The 21,276-nt window shown below is 40.6% G+C and overlaps 1 protein-coding gene across 3 annotated transcripts in view; it reads left to right on the plus strand.

Moving 5' to 3' along the window:
* Positions 1–386: 386 nt before the first annotated feature.
* The window catches only part of ZNF366 (zinc finger protein 366), a 68,619-nt gene continuing 47,729 nt past the window's right edge, over positions 387–21,276 (plus strand). The window contains exon 1 of one of the 3 annotated variants that reach the window (XM_056112516.1): positions 387–467. Coding sequence is in view for 1 of the 3 variants with exons in the window: in XM_056112514.1 (XP_055968489.1) it covers positions 631–646 (16 nt within the window). In the remaining 2 variants the exon portion in view is untranslated. Of the gene's footprint in view, positions 511–572; positions 647–21,276 lie in introns of those variants that run through there. The other 2 variants (XM_056112515.1, XM_056112514.1) reach the window with 2 other exon arrangements.

Consider the following 21,276-nt stretch of genomic DNA (forward strand, 5'->3'; position numbering starts at 1 on the left):
CAGTAAGCCATGATCTGTTCCCGATCGGCTCTGCACACCAGTCCCTGAGGCTGCAAGCTCAGGAGAGCCTGCCTTTCTGGAATACCATTTGTTTGGACAGGCCAGGCCAGTAAACCTTTTCATCTCTTTCAAGCTCCCAGGGCAGAGAACATATTTGAGGAATTCCTTTTTTCAAAGATTTTTTTTTGCCCCTTCCAACATTTTGTTTAAGAGAAAATGAGATGTCTATCTTCTGTTTCCTTATTTTTTTTCAGGAAAGCAAAGGGTTGTTGACTTCCTCCCTCTCCCCTCCCTTCCTTCCTTCTTCCCGAAGGTACTCATCTGAGAAAAAGAGAACGAAGTATTGTTCCTGTTCTCTTTCTTAAGTCATTTGAAACACTGTCCCTGCGAGTTCTTTAAGTCCCCTGCAATCTGTACACAAGAGAAGGAGGGAGAGAGAGGGAAAGAGGCAGACAGCAGAGGATCAGGTAAGGCACGGGGGTCGCTGCAGCCACTCAGCCTCAAAAGCTGGTAAGTTTGCCATGCAATTGTTTCTCCTTCCATTTGCACATCCCTGCGATGGGTACTGCCGGGGCATCTTCAACAGCATTGTTGACTGGGTGTCATCCTTAATCCAGGGCTATAGGCCTGATGGATGGCCCAGAATGTAAGCTTCTACCTTCTCTCTCTCTCTCTCTCTCTCTCTCTCTCTCTCTTTCTTTCTTAAATAGAATACTGATCTTTGCAGATCCCAGGCTGACAGAACAGAAAAAGAATTGCATAAGGGTGAAGGAGGACATAGCATTTAATCTGAAGGTTGGCAGCGGTAACGTGGCAGGGTTAATTTGGAGCCACGGAGTGTGGGATGGATCACTGCAGAATTCACTCTTCCTCAGCTCTGTGTCCTGAAACCTTATCAGAGAGTGCTGAGAACTGTGGTTTGCTCTGGGGCTTTTGTTACACGTTGTCTAGATTGAGGTGCTCTTTTTTCGTTCTTTTCTTTCCATTTGGCACCTCTACCCTCAAGAGAGGGGATTGGGAATTTCTGTTTCCCTGCATCAGGTAGGAGGCAGGAGGGGAAAAGACGGCAATGTTGCTTTGACTTGGACTGTGTATGGGGTTTGCTGGCTGTGCTGAGGTTCCAAATGGAGCATGAGTATGAATGTATTATCTATCGACTGTTGTTCCAAGATGTGATTTGCCATGCACAGACATGTAGGTGAATATTTGGGACTTAGAACTTTAGATTTGGAGAACATCTAGAATAGGATGGTTGAGATTGATCACTCGTGTCAGCTAGAGTGACAAATGGAGTTACAGACACGATTGAAAAGTATCCATCCAGTGCCTAGTTTCCCGAGCACAAACGGAATACAATCGGCTAGTCAAGATTATAGAAACTTATTAAAAGTGTAACTTGCTTCAGTGAAATATTTCAGAAAGGATAATATTATCAAGGACTTATTGTCAAGCCCAAAGTCAAGATCACATTGTCAAAAACAGGCCAGTGAGACTGCTCAGAAAGACAGTCTTAATTTGCTTATACTACTCATTTGTTTCAGAGAGATACTGAATGGATGGAAGGCAAAGACCACAACTATATACTTTTATTTATTTCTATGAAATTTATTGATGCAAGTCACTTGGGAAGTAAGTAATGTGATAAAAATAGCTGGTCTCCCATTTATAAATTAATTGGCCAGGCTATGCATTAACCACGATCAAGTAATTAACCTATTTGACATGGAGGAGACTTTGCTTAGTAAAGTTCAAGAAAATATGACTGAATTAGACTGCTATGTGGGACTAATTTTATTAGTCAGACTTCTGTTTTTCAAAACATTTTCCCAGGGAGCACCCTAAAGCGAGTAAAGGAAAAGATGAGCATTTGCTTGCTGCTGGATGCAAAATCATGCTAACCATTGAAAGTGGTATCCCGCTCCCCTTCCACTTACCCTAACCACCCCACTTCGTAGACCTTCAGGTGCAAAGGTAACTAACCGGAGCAATCAACTTCAGGACTTTGCGTCTTTCATTAGCAATTGTAGTCCTGGTAAAAGACTTGGGGCTGCGAGCTTTACTACCTCCTTTCAGTTTCATTTCTCCTTGATAATGTTATTTAATTTTGTGACCAATTAAAATAACATTGTAGAATACTCTCACCTTCTGATTGTGGAATAACAACATCAGATGCAGGGCAATATTTAAAAAAAAAAAGGACAACCTGGACCACACCGCCTAAACACAAGGACTGCAAAGGTGGATATGCATTTGGCACAGCAGCTAGCAGCGGCCACCCCTCCGGCCTGGGCTCCTCCATGGCCTGAGAAAAAGGCACTTGGGATATGTTATTTTCTTAAACAAAAATGAACATGTTTTGTATCTTCATATACTGAATATATACCTTTCAGTGTGTGGAATATTAAGATACTGCTGATACGTTATCTGTTGGATACTGCAGGCAGGGTGGGAGGGAGGATTTTTCAGCTGCCCGAAGAAGAAAGATCTATTGCTGAGTCTAGTTGCTACGACTCAATTGGTCTTGATTCCATTTCAAGGCACGAGTGGGCATTCGTGCAAGCTCACAGTGTGGGATACTTCTCTGGGATCATCAGAGGTTCATTTGGGAGAGCGCTGGGCAACTCCAGGAGAGACACTGAACTTGGAGCAAGGTTGTGCTCGTTGCATTCTTTCTAAACTTTCCATAGGACTCAATGAAAAGTTTGTTGTCTTCATGTTAGTTTAGGATGGGTCCTCTAGGCCTAGGTGCTTGGATAGGGATCAAATTAAGACAGGCTGAGTATCACGAGCACAGGCTTTGTTAGACAAATTTGCATTTGACTGTCACTCACTGTGGTTATGGATTAGGCACTTAACCTTTCTAAGCCTCATTTTCTCCAAATGTAAAAATGCATCCACATAAGAGAGTTGTGAGAACTAGATAACACTATTTCTGTAAAGCAATTAGTACAATGTTTGGCAGGTAGTAGGAGTCAATCAATGTCAGTTTTAATTTTTAAAGAGTTCTATATTAATACTTGGGAATACTTTTTGAATGTAGTGACTACATCTAGTACAATTAGTGACATTATTTTTCATCAATACTCTAGGAAGTGTTTATCAAAACAAAAAGTTTCTCAGAGCTTTCCACTTGGGTACACGTTGAGTGAAAATATCACGAACCCCATATTCATGTAAAAGAAAGGCAGCGCTTTTTGATGTTCTTCTCTGCTAACAGCTGAATGCCAGATGAAGCCTCATTAAAATGTCAGCCGCATTCAATAGAGATCAGTGCAGGGGAAAGGTCGTCTTGGGATCAAGTTTTCAACTTCGTTGAACATTTGAAGGGCTGTGGTTGTATAGTAGATGAACATTTGAAAGGACCGAATTTAGAATGTAGATGTTCCGTTCTCCCTTTCACCCACTTCCCCTAACTCGAGCTCTGTTTTATTGGTGACCTTTTCCGTTGCCGTAAAGGACTGGCATCTCTCTTAGGTAACCATTATGGCAATTGGGAATGCCATGCTTTCCTCCCCCAGAGGTCTAAGTGAGCTAGGCAAGCTCTCTCAATTGTTTCAGAAGTGAGTGACATACCTTCACACGAATATATAGAACATGACCATCGCAGCATTGTATGAAGTTGTGTGTGGCAATTTCAGCTGCTTTCTTATCAGCTTTAAAACTTATGTTGACTTGCTTGCCAAGTAATAATGATCTTTTAAGTTGGATATTCAACTTCCTTCTCCTCTTCCCAAAAGCAAAACAGACAACAGCAAATCATAACTAAACATCTACCAACAATAACCCAAACCTGTGAAGTGCTTTTCTTAGAATAGGAGGTTGGATCCAGTAGAATGTTGTTTGGGTAACTTAAGCTTGGGAGAGCAGGTTAAAGCGAACTTGTTCTTCATGAAGGTGCTCGAGGTGTCTGTCGTAATTTGATATAAAGATCAGCAGAAGAGCAGACTGGGAGTCAGAGGCTGGATTCTGTTCTAATCCAACCTCTCTGTCATTCTCTGTATCTGTAACTCAACAGGTTTCTTTTCATGCTTGCAGTTCAGTTTTCTTATCTGTAAAATGATGGGGTTGCACCAAACCAATGATTGTCAAGGTGGTCTGTGTGCGGGGGTGTGGAAAAATCACTATACACTCCACTCCTTCCTGAAATGATTCAAAGATTCTGATTCTCCAAAACAGAGGGAGGAGCTGGAGCGATAGCACAGCGGGTAAGGCGTTTGCCTTGCATGCAGCCGACCCGGGTTTGATTAAAAAAAAAAACAAAAACAAAAAAAAAACAGAGGTAGGATTCCACTTTCCAAGAACACTGCTTTTAAATAGGAATTTCTATTCAGCACTGAATGTATCACTTGTTAGTCTGGAAATTATTACTATTGGTAAGGAATATGCTAGCCCGTTAAATCATTTGATAAAACTGATCACTATTCTATAAAAACATATAAATCATTAAAAGGTCAATTATTTAGATCCATAACCTCTGTCTGAATATCACTTTTAGGTTTAGTATTTTTATCTGATTTGTATCATATTGTAGATTATAATTTATTTTTTATCAAGAAAAACACAGATACTACATTTTTTTCTGTTAACCTTATTGTGTATGTGGGGTGTGTGTGTGTGTGTGTGTGCGTGTGTGTAAACATCTGGCCACACCCAGTGGTGCTCAGGGCTTACTCCTGGCTCTGTGCTTGGGGATCACTCCTGGTGGTACTCAGAGGAGCATATGTAGCACCGAAGATTAGACTAGGGTGAAAGGCAATGCCTTAACCCCTGTATTATCTCTCCGGGCCCCTCTATTCACTTTTTAAAAATATTGAAGGGTTTGTTTTTATTAGAATTTGTTTTTGCTTTTGCCTTTTTACAATGCCTGCTGTGAAGAACCTATTGACAATGTTTGAAAGAAAATAGCAGTCACAACTCATGTTAAATCTACTTTAACAAAAAGAAAATTATATCACTTATAGACAAGGAGATTCTGATTTTTGTTTTCATTTTTACCTACATCACCCCAGTCTTTTCTTCACATGTTTAATGGCTAATAATAATAGAACAGCAGCAAACTCAGGTCTCTAAGGCACAAATACTTGTCTCAGAAACAGCTAGTCGACTAACAGGTGTTCTTTCTGACTATATAAGAATTTAATATGCTTAGATAACACAACAATATTTCTTTAAGAGAATAATCATGTATATTCATCAAAAGTTCTAAGAACTATGTAAGCACACTGAAGAAGCAGCACCATGCAGGCTGTAATCTCATATAGTCACAGCTCTATGCCTGGGCCTAAGATTACACCTGGCATTTAACGGACACATAGTGAATAAATATTTACTAAGTAGATGACTTAATAAATAAATGGGCTGCAGGGGAAAAAAACGCTCTCTCTATTTTGCCAAATACAGCAGTTAATAGAAGAGTTAGTCAAGGTTTTTTTTGGGGGGGGGCACTCTGGACAATACCAAGCTGTCACTTAGACAAATGTGTTCCCCGCCCAATTGCCTGGAATGATGGTTTTGGCCATTCCTGTGTGCGTGGAACTGCTACACATATATTCATGTGTCATCTTGGCAAGAACCCCACCCACTTGCTTGTGGGAGATAAACATTCATCAGATACACAGAAAAGACTGTTGTTGCATTTTATTTTCCATTTGTTTTCTGAGAGATGATGGGTTAGCAAATTGTTTTTGGCGAGAGAGAGAATGGTCATTTGTTTTTTCTTGACTCAAAGAGCTGGGAGCCAGGATTCAGCCTTGTAGGAAATGCTCAGAGCTGTCTGGTATTTTATAGACAGGGCTGTAAATCCAAGTTAAAGGGACGCCACTTGGGCTGAACTTACACAAACACTCTGGGGTGAATGCAGGGAGGGAAATGTGATGTCTCTGCTGAGTACAATACCCTTTCCTTTACATAATTAGGCAGGGCAGATGATCACCAAGAACACATACTGAATGGAGACATGGAACGGTATCTACTGAGATGAGTGATTCTGACGGCTTTTGTGACTTACAGCAGAAACTTAGAATCTAAGAATGTTTTACCAATATGAACAAAAAGGTTTTTGTTCACATTGATAAAGCCTATCTCTTTAGTACTGAGCACCCAGGCACATAAAGGCAACTCTGAACCTTTCTCTTGTTTTCCTCTGATATGTTATGTTCCATTCTGCCCGCCTTCTGTGATGACCAGGGCATTAAAGGGACAAGGAGATAACCCCAACAGCACCAGCCACAACATGGCAACATGGGTTGGGGAGTTGCACCCAGCTTGGTGCCTGCTGCATCTATCACTTCACCCAAACCTTCTACCCAAGAAGCAGATGCTTTCCTCACCTAATCAACCAGACCCATAGTTGCCAACTACCCCATAAACAAGATAACCACCTTGGAGAGAGTGTTAGTGAATTCTCCAGATCAGGTTTCTCTTTAGAGAGGAAGCATCATGTATAAGTAGTATTTCTTTCAATAAGTATCCCTAAAGGTGGTACTTCTCCAGTGGTATCCAGGATCCCACAACCTGGGAGCTGCTTACCCATGCTGATTCAGGAGCAGCCTCTTGCCCTGAGTGCCCGTGATTTATGTTCAGTCTGGACAGCACGTTGGGCTGCTGACCTCGGTACGCATGGACTGATTTCAGAAGGTGGGTCCTGGATCCAAAAAGTTACAAGCCCATTGGCTCACTCTGACCTTGTCTCAGATGACATAATTTCCTCTCAATGAGCAGCGTGACCATGTACTGAAGTGTCTGTTCTATTCAGCTCTGGGCAGCATTCTGGGTGGTGCTCCTGTGGACTCACCCAACAAGTTAACTCTGAACTAAGGAATCCCAACAGTCTCAGAGGGGACAGGTCTGGTGTCTTATTTTTCAAGGGTGTTCAAGCACTGGTCTTCAGGATTGCCCAGGGATTTTCTTAGATCTAAGGAATCTGGGGAAGGCGTTGCCTCTCAAATAAGCTCTTCTGGCTCAGGGTAAGGAAATTCGGAGAGTGGGGAATGGGCAGTGATGAAGTATTTTGGGGACAGAACTTAAAAAAGGTATTCTGTTGTTTTTATTTTCAGCAGTGTGGAAAAACAAACTTAGAAATCACAAACACACACAGAGCCAGAGAGAGAGAGAGAGAGAGAGAGAGAGAGAGAGAGAGAGAGATGGCTGGGGGGGGGGGGCTCAGAGTTTTCAGAGGAGAATAGGCCCCTTACTAAATAATTCCTGGGAAAGCACAAGAAAGAGAACAAGAAAATGGCTTTGTGTCTCCCTTGGGGAACCAGAGGGTTCTGGGCACCCTTCCCCACTGCCAAGGAACAGAGGTCTGGACACATGCCTCACTCTTTCTAGTCCGAAATTCTGCGGAAAGAATCCTTCGAGTTTCCTTTGCACTGGGGACTCACCGTTCTCCCTTGAAACAGAAATCAAGAGGGGGCTATTGTTGGAGGGGTGGGGAGAGGAAACAGGGCCGGAAGAAAGCGAGGGAGAGGACCGGAATGGCCTCTGCTGGGCCTCGAGGCCTGCTTGGAGAAGTGGCTTTTCCCCCTCCAGCAGGGGCCCTCTGGCCTTCTTCCACGGGAAGTGTGGGGAGATGAAGAACCTCACGTTTCCAATGCTCTATGGTGGATGTTGATTGCCTGAGGCCCCCACTTTGCTTCTTGCTGTATTTTTCAATTCAGGCTGTTTTCCTCCCCACAGCACAGAGGGTCCTCCTTGAGGCCTTTTTCAGTTTTGAAGCTGTGAATGACAGCATTATCCTGAAGGATGGAACTATTGAGTACTTCCCCAGGACTAAGGAGTACGGTTCAGAATGGGGACCTTGAAACTGAACCTTCAGGAAGGAACAGACAAAAAGCTCTGGACCACAGCTCTGCCATAGACCCAAAATGTGGTCTCCTGGGTGCTTCTGAGAGCTGGGCAAGGAGGCATGAGTCTGACCATTGTCTTTCCTGAAGCTCAGGAGATATCCAGTGGTACAGTAACCAAGCTTGTATCTCCTTCAGTGTGGCCTGTACCTCATGGATACCCCAGTCCCTCATGGTGCCATCTCCTTGGTGTCCCTAGATGGACTCCAGGCATGGAGTGTCCTGGTTGCCTTTCTGGCTCCAGGGCTGGTAGGGCAGGAGTGCAGAGCTCATGGTTTAGGACAGATAGTGCAGCACTGGAGAGAGAGAGAGAGAGAGAGAGAGAGAGAGAGAGAGAGAGAGAGAGAGAGAGAGAACAGGGGTTAAACTGCTGGTGTTGCATTGTAAACTAACCACCCTTCATCTGCATCAGGAGTGATCCCCGAGCACAACTGGTACTCTTTCCCTCCCCCCGTGCCCCTCCCCCATCCCTAGGGAAAAAAAACCTAGGGAAAAAAAAACCCTTTACTCTTGGAATCTCAGAGTAGGGAATGTTTACCAGTTTTACTTAGAACCCTAAGTATTACATAAAATAGAAAAATTTCTATTAAGCCCAAACTCCAAAAAAAAAAAAAGACAAAACAAGACGGAACCCCAATCTCCATAAATGAGGTCAAAATGAACCAGCATGGTTTAGAATAGATTACTGCTGAGGAAGAAAGAGTAACTATTATTATATGCACTAGGTGAATGAATCTCAAAAGCATCATGATAAGTGAAAGAAAACTAGACCCAGCACTGTTAAAGAAGCCAGACAATAGTGAACGATTTTGTTTCTATGAAATTTTCTGAAAAGCACAAAATTGAGAGGGAAAGTAGATTTGTAGTTGGCTGGGGCTGGAGCTGGAAGCTGGAGGTGAATCCTAATGAATGTTGTGGAACCTTGTTGAGGGGTGGGTGATAAAATTATTCCCAACTTGAATTTTGGCAATTGTTGCAAATATGTATGCATTTTAAAAACTCATCTAAATGTATATTATATGATATAAAATATACCACACCTTTATCTCCCTCTTTATTTTCTTGATGCAGAGATATCTTCTTAAAAAAAGAAAAAGTTAGAAAAAGAAGTACCCAAATTATTTGAGTGAGCGGTATTCTTTGATATATGTTTATATAGTTTTTCAGTCAGGTGATTACATTGTACAATTATTAGTGTCTCTTTTTTGATTTTTATGACTCTCAAGTAAAAAATATTTATAAATACATAATGCCATCAAGTAAACTGATAAATATGAGGGAATCATGCTAGATATATACAAATTCTTTAACAATTTATTATATTCTCAGTATAACATGTATTTCATATGATGAGAAAATAAAAGTTCTCAAATATAGAGTGGTGAAAATAATTTCTGGAGTCTATTAATCATGTATAGCGATCTAAAAAATTAGGTTTTTTTTGTTTTTTAAAGCAAGAATCTGCCAGGACTTAGATTACTATTGTTTTATGTTAAACACACACACACACACACACACACACAAACACATACAGACACCTTGTATTTTTTGCTATGTGTCAGAATATCTCCAGGACATGCTAAACTTGTGAATAGAATTTTCTCTGGTCAGGAGAATGGGATGGCTTGGTAACAGGGGCTAAGGAAAAAATTCTTACTATATATCCTTATGTACTCAGTCAAAGCAATTAATGAAGGAGAGGAAGTAGAGAGAGAGTTTGAGTCCTAGGTTGGCTATGGCCTGCTCATGATCGTGGGCTGTTTATTAAACAAAGGGGCTAAACCAATTCATCAAAGGATACCTCTAAATTTCAGTCTGTGTACCATGATTTTCTTCACTGATGACCATCAACCACTGCGTAAGATCAAATCCCAGCTCTCTTGTTTTCCATCTTGTTCCTGCTCGCCTCATGGGAGTTGTCATTTCCTCACCGGCATCCCAGGTGTAAAGAGCTGCATCCCTTTAGGGTTGGTTGTGATCATTCATGTAACAGTGAGGTAGCGCAGCATCTGCTTTGTTGTGAAGCCCAGTCCCTGTTAATCCTTTTAACCATTCATTTGAACTCTCCCTGCTCTTGGGCACTGAAGCTTTCCTTGGGGGTGGAAATGAAGAGAAGCATCTAAGTTTTCTTGTGCTCATTAACCATGAACTGAAAGTGTTGGGGTGATGGCATAGCTTGATTTTTTGTTTTTCAATTCCAAACCCTAAAGGAGTAGCTGGAGTAATTCCTGCTGTCTCCAAGCCAGTATTATTGAAGGAGACTTTTTCTGAGACTCCATCCCTGAGAGTCAATTATCCTGCAAATGTGACAAATGCAGACTGTAAATTATAAGACTGTGACATTTATGCAGGAGTGGGGGAAGGGTGTGGGAGTGCTGAGCTAGTTGAGTTAGAGCACAAGTTTCAATTTGCATGATAAATGCGCTTTAAATTAACTTTGCACAAAATACCATTAAATATTAAAGCCAAGGCTATTGTATAACCTCTTCTCTATGGTAGTCATCCAATAAACATGACTTAAAATCCAAACCAAAAATCTTCCATCACCACTGTATACAAAGGTACCCCAGCTATATAGTCTTAGGGCACACAGCCAAGGATGGGTATAATCTGTGGGTCCCTGTAACCTTTTGGAGCCTGGCCAACCACATAAACACACACACAATCTCTGATAGGTTCTAAGTGCATGTCTTCCACTGTGTGTATAAGGTGACATTGAGCGCCATTTGCATATACTCTTAGCTTTAAACACCATTAGTTCCATTCCAGAGCTAAATTGTAGAAGTCCCTGATTACTTGTTTACTCATGCAAGTCTGCTCTCTCCTGCTATAGTGGAACTATTTTTGTCAACGACTCTCTTGGACACATGCCCTCCGAGTTCTTGCTTGTCTCACATAAATTCTCTTGGAGGTTCTTTGAAAAAGCTCTTATTACCCCCACTTTTAAAGATACAGATTCTGAAGTTCAGGGAAGATAAATAATTTGATTAAAGGTCTACAGCTCTGTGGATTTGGGAGTGTATATCAAGGAGTCAATATTTAGATACAAGTGCTAAACATCTGCATATTGAATAAATAATATTTTCAAAGTATATACACTTGTGTGTTTTTAATTTGATTATGTCATGAAAATTAGCAAAATATCATCTTTATTATGAGAAACTGTAAACCACTAGAGTGGACTAAATCTGGGCTCACTAATAAATAGCAAGAAGATAATCTAGGTCTTTAATTGATATAATTGAATTGAATGATTCGATTGAAATAATTGAATAATCTAGGTCTTTCAGTGACAACGAGTTTTCCATCTTTAAACTGCTTACTAGGGGAAGTTTGAATATTTGACGGATACCTAGAAAAAAAACTTTATTACCGTTTGTGTAAACTTGAACAATTTGCTTATCTTATGTGTGGCCTAGATTCTTCAGTGAATATGGGAAAAAGAACTACAGTTATCTCTGAGGATGGAGTCACATAAAAGAATGTACAGGAATGTCTTTAACATGCGCTTGTCACACAGGATACACCTAGCAAATATTATTGTTGCCGATTTTTTTTGGTACCATTTGTCACTAGACACATAGATGGAAACTTGAGAGTCCTTTTTGGAATAAATTAATGAATAAATAAGAATGTGAAATAGGAATAAGGGACAACCTAGATGTGTAATTTCTCATTTGCATCTTCTTCATCACAGGTGATAGTCAGGTCAGTTGCTTTTATGCAAATGGTACAATGGGGATATGCATTTCTGCAAATGAAGACTAGGAAGATGATGAGGATTCTTTTTTCAGGGGTTTTCAGGTTTTTCTTTTTATGGCATGGTAGACTTTACATGTCCATCAGTTTTATGTGTTAGTTTCATCAGGGCATACATCTGCAGAAAGAGTTTGATCTTGGAATTAATGTGACATGCAGACTCTATTCCTTATTAAAAATTCTAATAGGAAATAAGACCAGTTCACCATCATTATAAGAGGAGAAAGCAATAGTTTCTTTCTGCAAACAAAAATAGTGAGGACCACAGTTATAGGACAGTTGAAGGAAGTTAAGATATGACCTTTCATAGCAGCTCAATGTTTATGTAGCTTAAAATTTCATTTCCAGATCATTCTGTGGACAGATATCTAACTTGTTACATAAACAACTTTACGCTGAATAAAAACAGATGATTGATTTAAGTGTTTGCAAGTGAGGTGGTAGAGGTAGGGAGAAAAAACATCCCTTGCTAGACTTTTAAAAATGGGCCAGGGATCAAGGGATATGGGTCCCAGGGGCTCAAGAGCACTGCATGCTTATCTCCTAACCAGTGCTGCTGGGTGTAACCCTGACGGATCCTTAGCACCACCAAGTGTAGCCCTAACAATGAAGAGAAAGATGGGCCACTCTGAGATTCAATTCTAAATAATTTTTTGTTTTGTTTGTAACAAAAGCCTCAGGCAGATGGGCAAAAATTAGAGATAATCAGCCCCCCAAATCAGCTACTTCTTCCAAGTCCAGGCAGTAAGAATTCTAACAGATACTGGTTCTTGGCTGCCCCATCTGGGCAAGAGCCGATGCTAGTGCCATGAGCTTTAAAGCATCTCAAGTCTCGTTCAAGTCTTCCAGAAGCTCTTAGCAAATTAATGTTACACCTAATGAAGATGAATGCTTCTATTTGGCCCTGTTTCTGCCCACCAGGACTGTATCTAACAAGTCTTCAGAAGAAACAAGTCCTTTCAGGAGTCAATTTCTTGAATAAACTTAAATACAGGCTACTGGACACCCAAACACACTTTTCTTTGTAACATGCTGGGTTTCTTCAGCCATGTCAGTAAGTATTTCTTTATGCATTCTGACCAGAAGTCACTCCTCCATAGTTCCAGTCTGCCCCTGTCCATACTGTTTGATTTTGAAACCCCTCATCTGTCATCTTACTGGTCTGGCAAGTGCATAGTAGAACTAGATTTTCTGAGGCACATTTTCAGAGCTACAACTGCAAGAAATTCTCCCTCAAAGGTCAGACCTTAAGTAAAAGTAAAAGTCCTGAGGAATTTGGAGTGAAGTGATGAATTTTTCCTCACCATTTTTCTAGCTTTCCAGCTGTGATCTCTTAGGTTTTCCTTTTTCCTCTTAACAACAATGAGAGTATCTCATCAGTGAGAGTTAGGAATATCAAATGCTACTATTAACATTTATTGAATGCCTATTTTTGTTGGTATCAAGTAATTTCTTATTTTAGGAAATACCATAACCCCCATGAGATGGGTTATTATTTTTTAAATCACATGCAACCTGCAAAAGAAGACAGAGACCTTGTTACTTTTCAGTAAATTTTCATATGACTGAGCCCTGACCCCACAAATCTCTTTCTAGAGAACATGACTCAACTTGATAAGTCTCTTGTCAATCTCTACTAGACCAACTAGTTTACTCCTAAGGGATGTCAAAAATCCATTTGAGCCAACTTAACTTCTACTGTCTCCTCTTTCTTTGCATGACTATATCCACCCCCAAAGCATCTTTCTCATTCAGTTTTTGTTGAAAACTCAGGCACTTCAAATATGGTGCTAATCCCAAGACCATATGCATAGAAAATGCATAGGTAGTGGCTGCCATCTCAGGGAAAGAGAGGGGAGAGGTCTCAAGATAAGTTTTTTTTTTTTGACTCCTATCTTCACTGGCTTTCTTTCTGACTCTGAGATTTCTCTGTTTTTTCATCTTGGGTAATTATCATATTTAAGTTCAATTGTTTCAGTTATGGCAGGTCAGTCCTCCATGGAAGTGTCTGGAAAGAGGATGGTTGTTGGTAAGTTGTCACAGTGACTACTGGGCACTATGTCATCTAGTAGATGGGGGTGGGAAGAAATGTTGCCTGCAATTCATTCACAAAGAAAGGCAAGAGCAACTGATTCATTGGAAGGTCAGGGCCATGTCTGTCCTCCAATCACTGTCCCTCAAAGCCAGTACAGTTCCTGCTTCTCCATAGACACTTAATCACTTAACACAGATATTTTAACTGTGTGTTATTTGTTACTTTTCCTTATTTTATGCATCATCTCCATCTGGAAGTCCTGAAAAAGAGCCTGCCTACCTCCACATCAAAGGTTTAATTTGTATTGCATTTCTTTTTCCCACCATGCTTCTCAAGTCTTTCAGTAAGCAGACCACAAGCCTTAATGAACACCTTCTAAATGAATAAGCTATGATTGTTTGCTCCTGGAATAAAAGTCAATGACATGGCCATCTAGAGCAATTTTAGGAAGGAAGATAATTTCCCTCCAAAATAGATTTACACATCTTATGAAGATACCAGATTGATCGCTTAATTTTATAGGTAGGTAAGAGATTCCCACCACATGATTTGACCAAAGCAGAGGGGCAGTAGGACCATGTGTCTCCCACTCAAACCCATGATCCCACCACCTGGGTCAGATAGAGGAGAGAAGAGGTTATTCTGGGGGGGTCCTTTCTAAATAATGCTCAGAAAACTTGAGGCATTAGCAGCAATTCTTGATCAACCAGGCCAGCACTTCAATGTAAGGGCCCGGGTATACCATGCTACTTGTACCCCTGCAGTGCTGGGGATGCCTACATGCCCTGATGGTGCTGGAAGCCTCCGGGTCTACAACTGCTAGTGCTTGGAAGCAAACCTCAGTTGTTCAACATGCTCCCAAACCACTGGCCCTGAAGTGTCGTAAGGGAGCCAATGAGAAAAGGGCTGAAAGCTTAAAGTCTGATTATCTTCATCATTCAGGCTGAAAAACTCAGGAACACTAGTACTAAGTATTTTGAAGGCTGCTTCTTCCTCCAAGAGAGATGGTCTGTTGAGGTGTCTGCAACTCATCGCAGTCAATGCAGGAGTGAGATGCTATAGAGGGCTGTATTCTTGGCTATTTTCAGAGTTTAGTTAATTTTACTTTCTGCCTGATTTACTTGATAAGACATTAAGCTTCTTTTTTCTTATAAGTCACAGAAAGAAGCTTCTCTTTTCATCCTAGGAATTTCTAACTCTTCTTCACTCTGGAGTTCTCTCACTTAATTTTTTTCCCCCTATTTTGTGTCACACTCAGTGATGGTCAGGGTTGCTCCTGACTCTGCATTCAGAAATTGCTCCTGGCAGTGCTCAGGGGACTGTATGGACAAGCATAGAAGCCAGATTGGCTGCAAGCAAGACAAACACCCTGCCGGCTCTACTATCACTCCGGCCCCTCTCTCATTTTTTAAAGAATGCTAGGAAATATTTTGAAAGATATGAAAATAAAGTTTCTTTTCTTTTTTTTTTTTTGCTTTTTTTGAGGCAGGGTCACACCCAGCGATGCACAGGGGTTACTCCTGGCTTTGCACTCAGGAATTACTCCTGGCCGTGCTTGGGGGACCATATGGGATGCTGGGAATCGAACCCAGGTCGGCAGCGTGCAAGGCAAACGCCTTACCTGCTGTACTATTGCTCCAGCCCTCAAAGTTTATTTTCATTCTTAGATTGAGGACAACTCCCTGGAGCATCATAGGTCAGGGCTTATAAAGGTTAGGAAGGATCATAAAGCTGAGAGATTTGGAAAGGAAGCAAAGCACTAACATTTTTTTGGCATTTAAGTATATGTTATCTAATTAGGTATCTAGCTTTATTCTTTCTCCAAATTCATGACATGAGTCAGGGCAAACTAAGGTATGCTTCAACCGTAAACAAATCCAAATCTCTATGACCGAAACAAACAATAAAAAGAAAGCAAGGACCCATGTCTCACTTCTATTACTTATCCATTGCATGGATTAACTGTGGCTTTAAGTCAAGCTTTCATGATGTTAGGTCCTAGAACAATAGAACAGCTATTGCTGAAATGTTTCAGGTTGCTATAACAGAGGGAAAGAATACCTTCCTGGACTCATGAACCACATCTTAAAGATTGTGCAAGGAAATGACACTGGCCACTTGTGATCATTCTGTGGGTCAAAGCAATCTCATGGCCAAGTTTCCATATAAAGAGACTAGGGAGATGTGAGACCATGATCTGTTCAGAAAGAGGGCTAGAAATGTTTCATGAACAAGGTTTTAACATCCTGCTAGTGTCGCGGAGAAAATGGAGGCTTAGGAAAGGAATAGTGGTTAACCAGAGTGGAAAGAAGTAGTTGGAGGAAGAGCTGGGAATGAAGGAGTTGGGTAGTAGTGGATTGTAGAAGCTGGAATAGGAGGGGGAGGAGCTGGGATTATAAACCAGGTTTCAGACTTCACCTCCTGAGTTCCTTCCTCTCCTATAAGGGGGTGCATGTTACAAACATGTTACACACAAAGGCTGTGCTTCGAGAGATATGCACATAGACCTGGGTTAGCTAGGATAAGGCCAAATTCAAATTCAAATGATTATGGCTTTTTTTTTGTTGTTGTTGTTATTTTATATTCTTTCAAAGGTCTCAACACATTTAGTATAGGAATTATTATATAACAGATGTTTCATCTTTTAACACATGCCAGTCTTATTTTTTTTTCCAAAAATACCAATCTCACATTGCAATAGTTTTCCTTGCATATTGCTTTGGTTTGTTGAATAGGAAAGAAAGGTCATACTTTACTTAGCTAGTTGTGGCCAATGGATAGTCAGAATCTAGGGATTACTTTTAAGGGAAATCTCCAGGAAAAAAAAAAAAGACAATTTTTCCAAAGGAGCAATCATTGTAACACTGTATCAGTGTCCTCCCGTTGTTCATCTATTTGAGGGGCCCAGTAATGTCTCCATTGTGAGACTTGTTACTGTGTTTGGCATACTGAATACGTCACAGGTAGCTTTGCCATACGGGCAAGATACTCTCTGTAGCTTGCCAGGCTCTCTGAGAGGGGTGGAGGAATCGAACCCGGCTCGGCCGGGTTGGCTGAGTGCAAGGCAAATGCCCTACCACTGTGCTATCGCTCCAACAGTTTCCTATAATCCCAACCACATTATCTTATAAGTAACCTCAGGGTAATTTTCAGAATATTGTGAAAATACAACAATTTTTTTAGCTTTTTGGGTCACACCCGGCGATGCACCGGGGTCACTCCTGGCTCTGCACTCAGGAATCACTCCTGGCAGTGCTCAGGGGACCATATGGGATGCTGGGAATTGAACTCGGGTCGGCCACGTGCAAGGCAAACGCCCTACGCACTGTACTATCTCTCCAGCCCCAAAATACAACAAATTTTGTAACAGAAATATAGGGTTTCATTTATTACTTTCTGATTTACAAAGACACCCTATAATGCTTGAATTTGCTTTTTATAAAAGATTACCAACTTACACTTAAAACAAAAAACCTTAAACTAGTTCCTATAAACACACAAAAAAGGTTTTCCTCCCTGATTCCAAGCATAAATAAATTCAAACAATGCTTATTTTATACCATCCTTAAGTCAAAGAATGTACTGCTATACATGTGTGTTGTTTTAAGACACATTAATGTTACCAAGTCAAATATTAATATATTCACAATGATGTCACAATTGACATACGTAGATGCCAGAATTGTAGGAATCCAGAGTGAATAGAGGGGGGGGACAAAACAAAAAATTTATACAATACAGCTTTATCAAATGCATCAAATAAACTGTTAGATTTATTTAATAGCCTATTATGTTAAAATTGAGCTTGAGTAGAAAATATAACCAAACAGAACTAAAATCATATTTAATGAATGACACAAGCAAAAATGATTGGCAAAATCCTTGAGGTTAGAGTCTAGTTCATAAAGATTAACAGTCCTTCATACTTTTCATATTAATTTTAGAATTTCAAGACTCCAGTACGACATAGTACTTTATTCATTAGCTTTAACAAACAAAACAAAATTCAATGGCTTCAGCACCCTCCCAGTTACTATTTCTTTACATTAAGTTACAAGAATAATGACACAGTTGAGAAGACATACTCCTATCTACTTCATATGCCTATCAAAGTTGTACCTGATTTTTTTTGCAAGATGCAAAGGCAATTTATCTAATTCTAGATACATTCAGCAGAAGTATAAAATCATACAAATGTTAGCATGTTTTTAAAACATTATGGAAATATATTTAAAGAGGTGGAATACTCAATGCATAGAGCATCTATAGTTAATTATGTAGACCAATTTAAAATCAAAGGCATCATTTAATCCATTATTGACACTGTAACAGTCTCTCACACCTTAAACAAGGTAAATAACAAAACTGATTCTAGCACTTAGAAAAATCTGTTCTACTATTTGATGTCTCTAGAGTCTAGAAAAAAGTGCCAAGTTAAATCAGTTTCTCTCAGACTCGCTCAGGATGCGAGATGCGTGCTGAAAGTAGACTATAGACCGAACACGAAGGCTACTCAATACCTCTATTGCAAACTACAACACCCTAAAGGAAAGAGAGAGCAAAAGGGAATGCCCTGCCACAGAGGTGAGGTGGGGTGGGGGGCTTAGGGTGTGGGGGGGCTGGGGAGGGCTACTGGGATCATTGGTGGTGGAGAATGGGCACTGGTGGAGGGATGGGTACTCGATCATTGTATAACTGAAACCCAAGCACTTACTTAGTTTGTAAGTCTACAACTGTACCTCATAGTGGAGGTGTAGGTTTCACTAATAAAAATAATAAATAAATAAAATTAAAAAAATAAATCAGTTCCTCTCAGAATTTTCTAATCAAACTACCCAGGATGGTAGAGAAAAGTCAGAAAAATAAATTGTAAGTGACTGCTACATGTAACTTTCAAGTTTTAACCTGTCCTGGTCTTTTGCAATTTGCTCCATAATATATTCATATTTGTTTACGTGTGTGATACTTTTTATTTCTTTCAGAAAGTAAGAGTTTATTGGAAAGTAGAAGAGAAGGGAAAAGGAACTCCCCATGTGGAAGGAACTGAGTACAGGACTAAGTTCAACCACCGTAATGTTTTAAATTACACACCCCTTCAGTAAAATTAAATGGCCAGAAAGATATACCATCAATGGTTTTGCCATTCCTAGAAATGTGACCTCAAGGTTTCCCCATTAATAACAACAAGTTTATTACCTAAGAGAGAGAGTTACAGAGAGAGAGAGAGAGATCAGGTTATTGTTAGATTGTGCATATGGTGTGTTCCGTTGGCAGTTACAGGCATGCAGAAACCAAAATTGGATAAAAACAAGCAAGAAGAGGATGAAGGGTAATAGAGGAGAAAAGGAATGCAAAACAATATCTGGAGGCCAGAAAGTACATCATCAGGACAGCCTATAGAGGAAATAGAAAGAGCTGAAAACTAATTTATGATAGACAGTTGTTTTAAATTTGCTTTATGTTTTAAATTTGCTTTTTCAAAAATTTCTTATTTAAGAAAAGACAAAATGCTTTGTGCAATCACATCTACCTATAGCCTTAGGCAAGTTGTTTAACCTCACTGGTTTCCCAGCCATAAAACATGAACTTAAGTGCTGTTTAGCCTAATGTTGGCAAAACTCTTTGAAGACAAAGAGCACAATTTAAGTATCATTCATTATTTAGTAGCAAGTCTATTTAGGATGGAAACTCTCCATTAGCATTTTATGTGTGTTAACTAGCAGTCAGCACCTGGAAGAGATGGTTGTCAAAATTTTATCATAGAAGGGACCTGAGCGTTGATCCCTTAAAACAGAAAGTAAAAGAACAAAGAAACCAGCCCAGGCGGTAACAAGTGGCATGCACCATTAAAGGCAATAACTTGATTCAGAGAGAGATTCCTGAGTGAGCTAAAGAAGGCGTCCCTTACTGGAATGGAAAAATAGAGGGCCAGGAAATTGCTCAGAGACCTCCTGTCTTTTCCTGTGCACATGGAGATGCACTCTGCGTTAGCTCCTGTTTTGGATCAGAATTTCAGATTTAGAAATAGCCTGAGTTGTGTCCTTGGAAAGGGACGTTGCTGTGAGGTATATTTGTGAGTGTGTGTGTGTGGGGGGGGGGGGGGGGAGTCGGGTGGTGGAGGAGAGGGAGAAAAGGAGGAAGTTGAGAGTAGCTATTTAGATGCTCTCTGGAATCAAACTGCTTCCTTGGGCCCCCAAGGACAGAACTAAGACAGAAGGCTGGAAAGCTGACCTGGACTTAGGGAGACTCCAAGTCTCCTGAACTGCTCCAGAGTGGAGCCAAGTCCACTTTGCTGACCACAAAGGCAAGTCTGCATCTTCATAAGGGTTGGCTGGTTTCAGGCGCACACGTGTTTTGGATGTACTTTTTTTCAGATCCTATTTTTTTCAGATGCATTTCAGAGCCTTGGCTTTTCATTCAACAAATAGTTATGGCTCAACAAGTTTCTGGCAGATACTCAGGATATATCAGAAAGCAAAAGACAAACATTTCTGTACTTGTGGAGCTTGCATTCGATTAGAGGGAAATGAAAAATGAATAAAAGAGACGTGTGCATTATCTAGTATGTTAGAAGATCCTGAAAGAAAAGAAAGCATGGGAAAGGAAGTTAGTAGGAAGTGCTAGGATATGTTTTAGAGGAACCACATTAAAAAAGTGATATGGAGCAACATCTTGAAGGAAGCAAAATAGAGAGTAATGTGGATTCTGTAGGAACAAGTGTAAAACCTTCAGATTGAGAATGCAGGGTGGATGGTAGAAACAGCAGAGGCAATGGGGCTGCAGCAGAATCACTGACGGGGAGAGGAACTCTGGCTGGGTACGAGCCCAGAGAGCTGGTGTGTTCCTGATGGCCTGTCACCTCCTGGGTAGACTTGGATTTTATTCTGAATTAGATGGAAAATAGTTGGAAGGTTATGAACAGAAGAATAACAAGATCTGACTTGGCATTTTGACAGAATGGTTTAACTCCTGTATTGAGGAAGCTAAAGGGAGCTATGGGGGAAAGTCAGGAGAAGATTAAGAGGTCATTAAGAGATGATTTTACGCCTATTTCAGAGTGAAAAACCAAAGTTCCTAAAACAACATTGTGACTTGGATCAGGGTAGGGACAATAGAGGTGATAAGAAGAGATTAGATTTTGGACATAAAAAACAGAAGTCATAGAATTTGCTAATCCATTACCTGGGGCACTCAGGTGGCCTGCCCAGGAGTAAATTAGTGAGCTGGGACAAGGGGTCTTTCCTTTCCACTAAAGAGAGTTAAGGAAGAAGGGGAAGGTTTGTTATTGACTTTCTTCTTTGTCCTTGGGTTAACCGAGGGCCTAGTGTATGCCAGGCACTGCGCTAGGATAAAGGAAAATATGGATTGATAGCACTGGTGCTCTCTCTCACGGAGCAAACAGTCTGCAAGGGGAATCAGATGCCATGTGAAAAAGTACATAAATAAATGAAATGTTCTCCCTGACTATATGTAGTATCAAAACTCTGATAGCTCCCCTGTCAGGTCAGGAGGTCCAGAGGAAGAAGGTACTTGAACTGGGATTTGAATAAATATGTATCAGCTAGGTGGAGGGAGTTGAGGGAAGGGAACAATGTTCTAAGCTACAGATTAGCATGAGTGGAAGCTCTGAAGATGGGG

Source organism: Sorex fumeus, unplaced genomic scaffold (assembly GCF_029834395.1).
Source record: "Sorex fumeus unplaced genomic scaffold, SorFum_2.1 ptg000018l, whole genome shotgun sequence".
Taxonomy (NCBI): Eukaryota; Metazoa; Chordata; class Mammalia; order Eulipotyphla; family Soricidae; genus Sorex; species Sorex fumeus.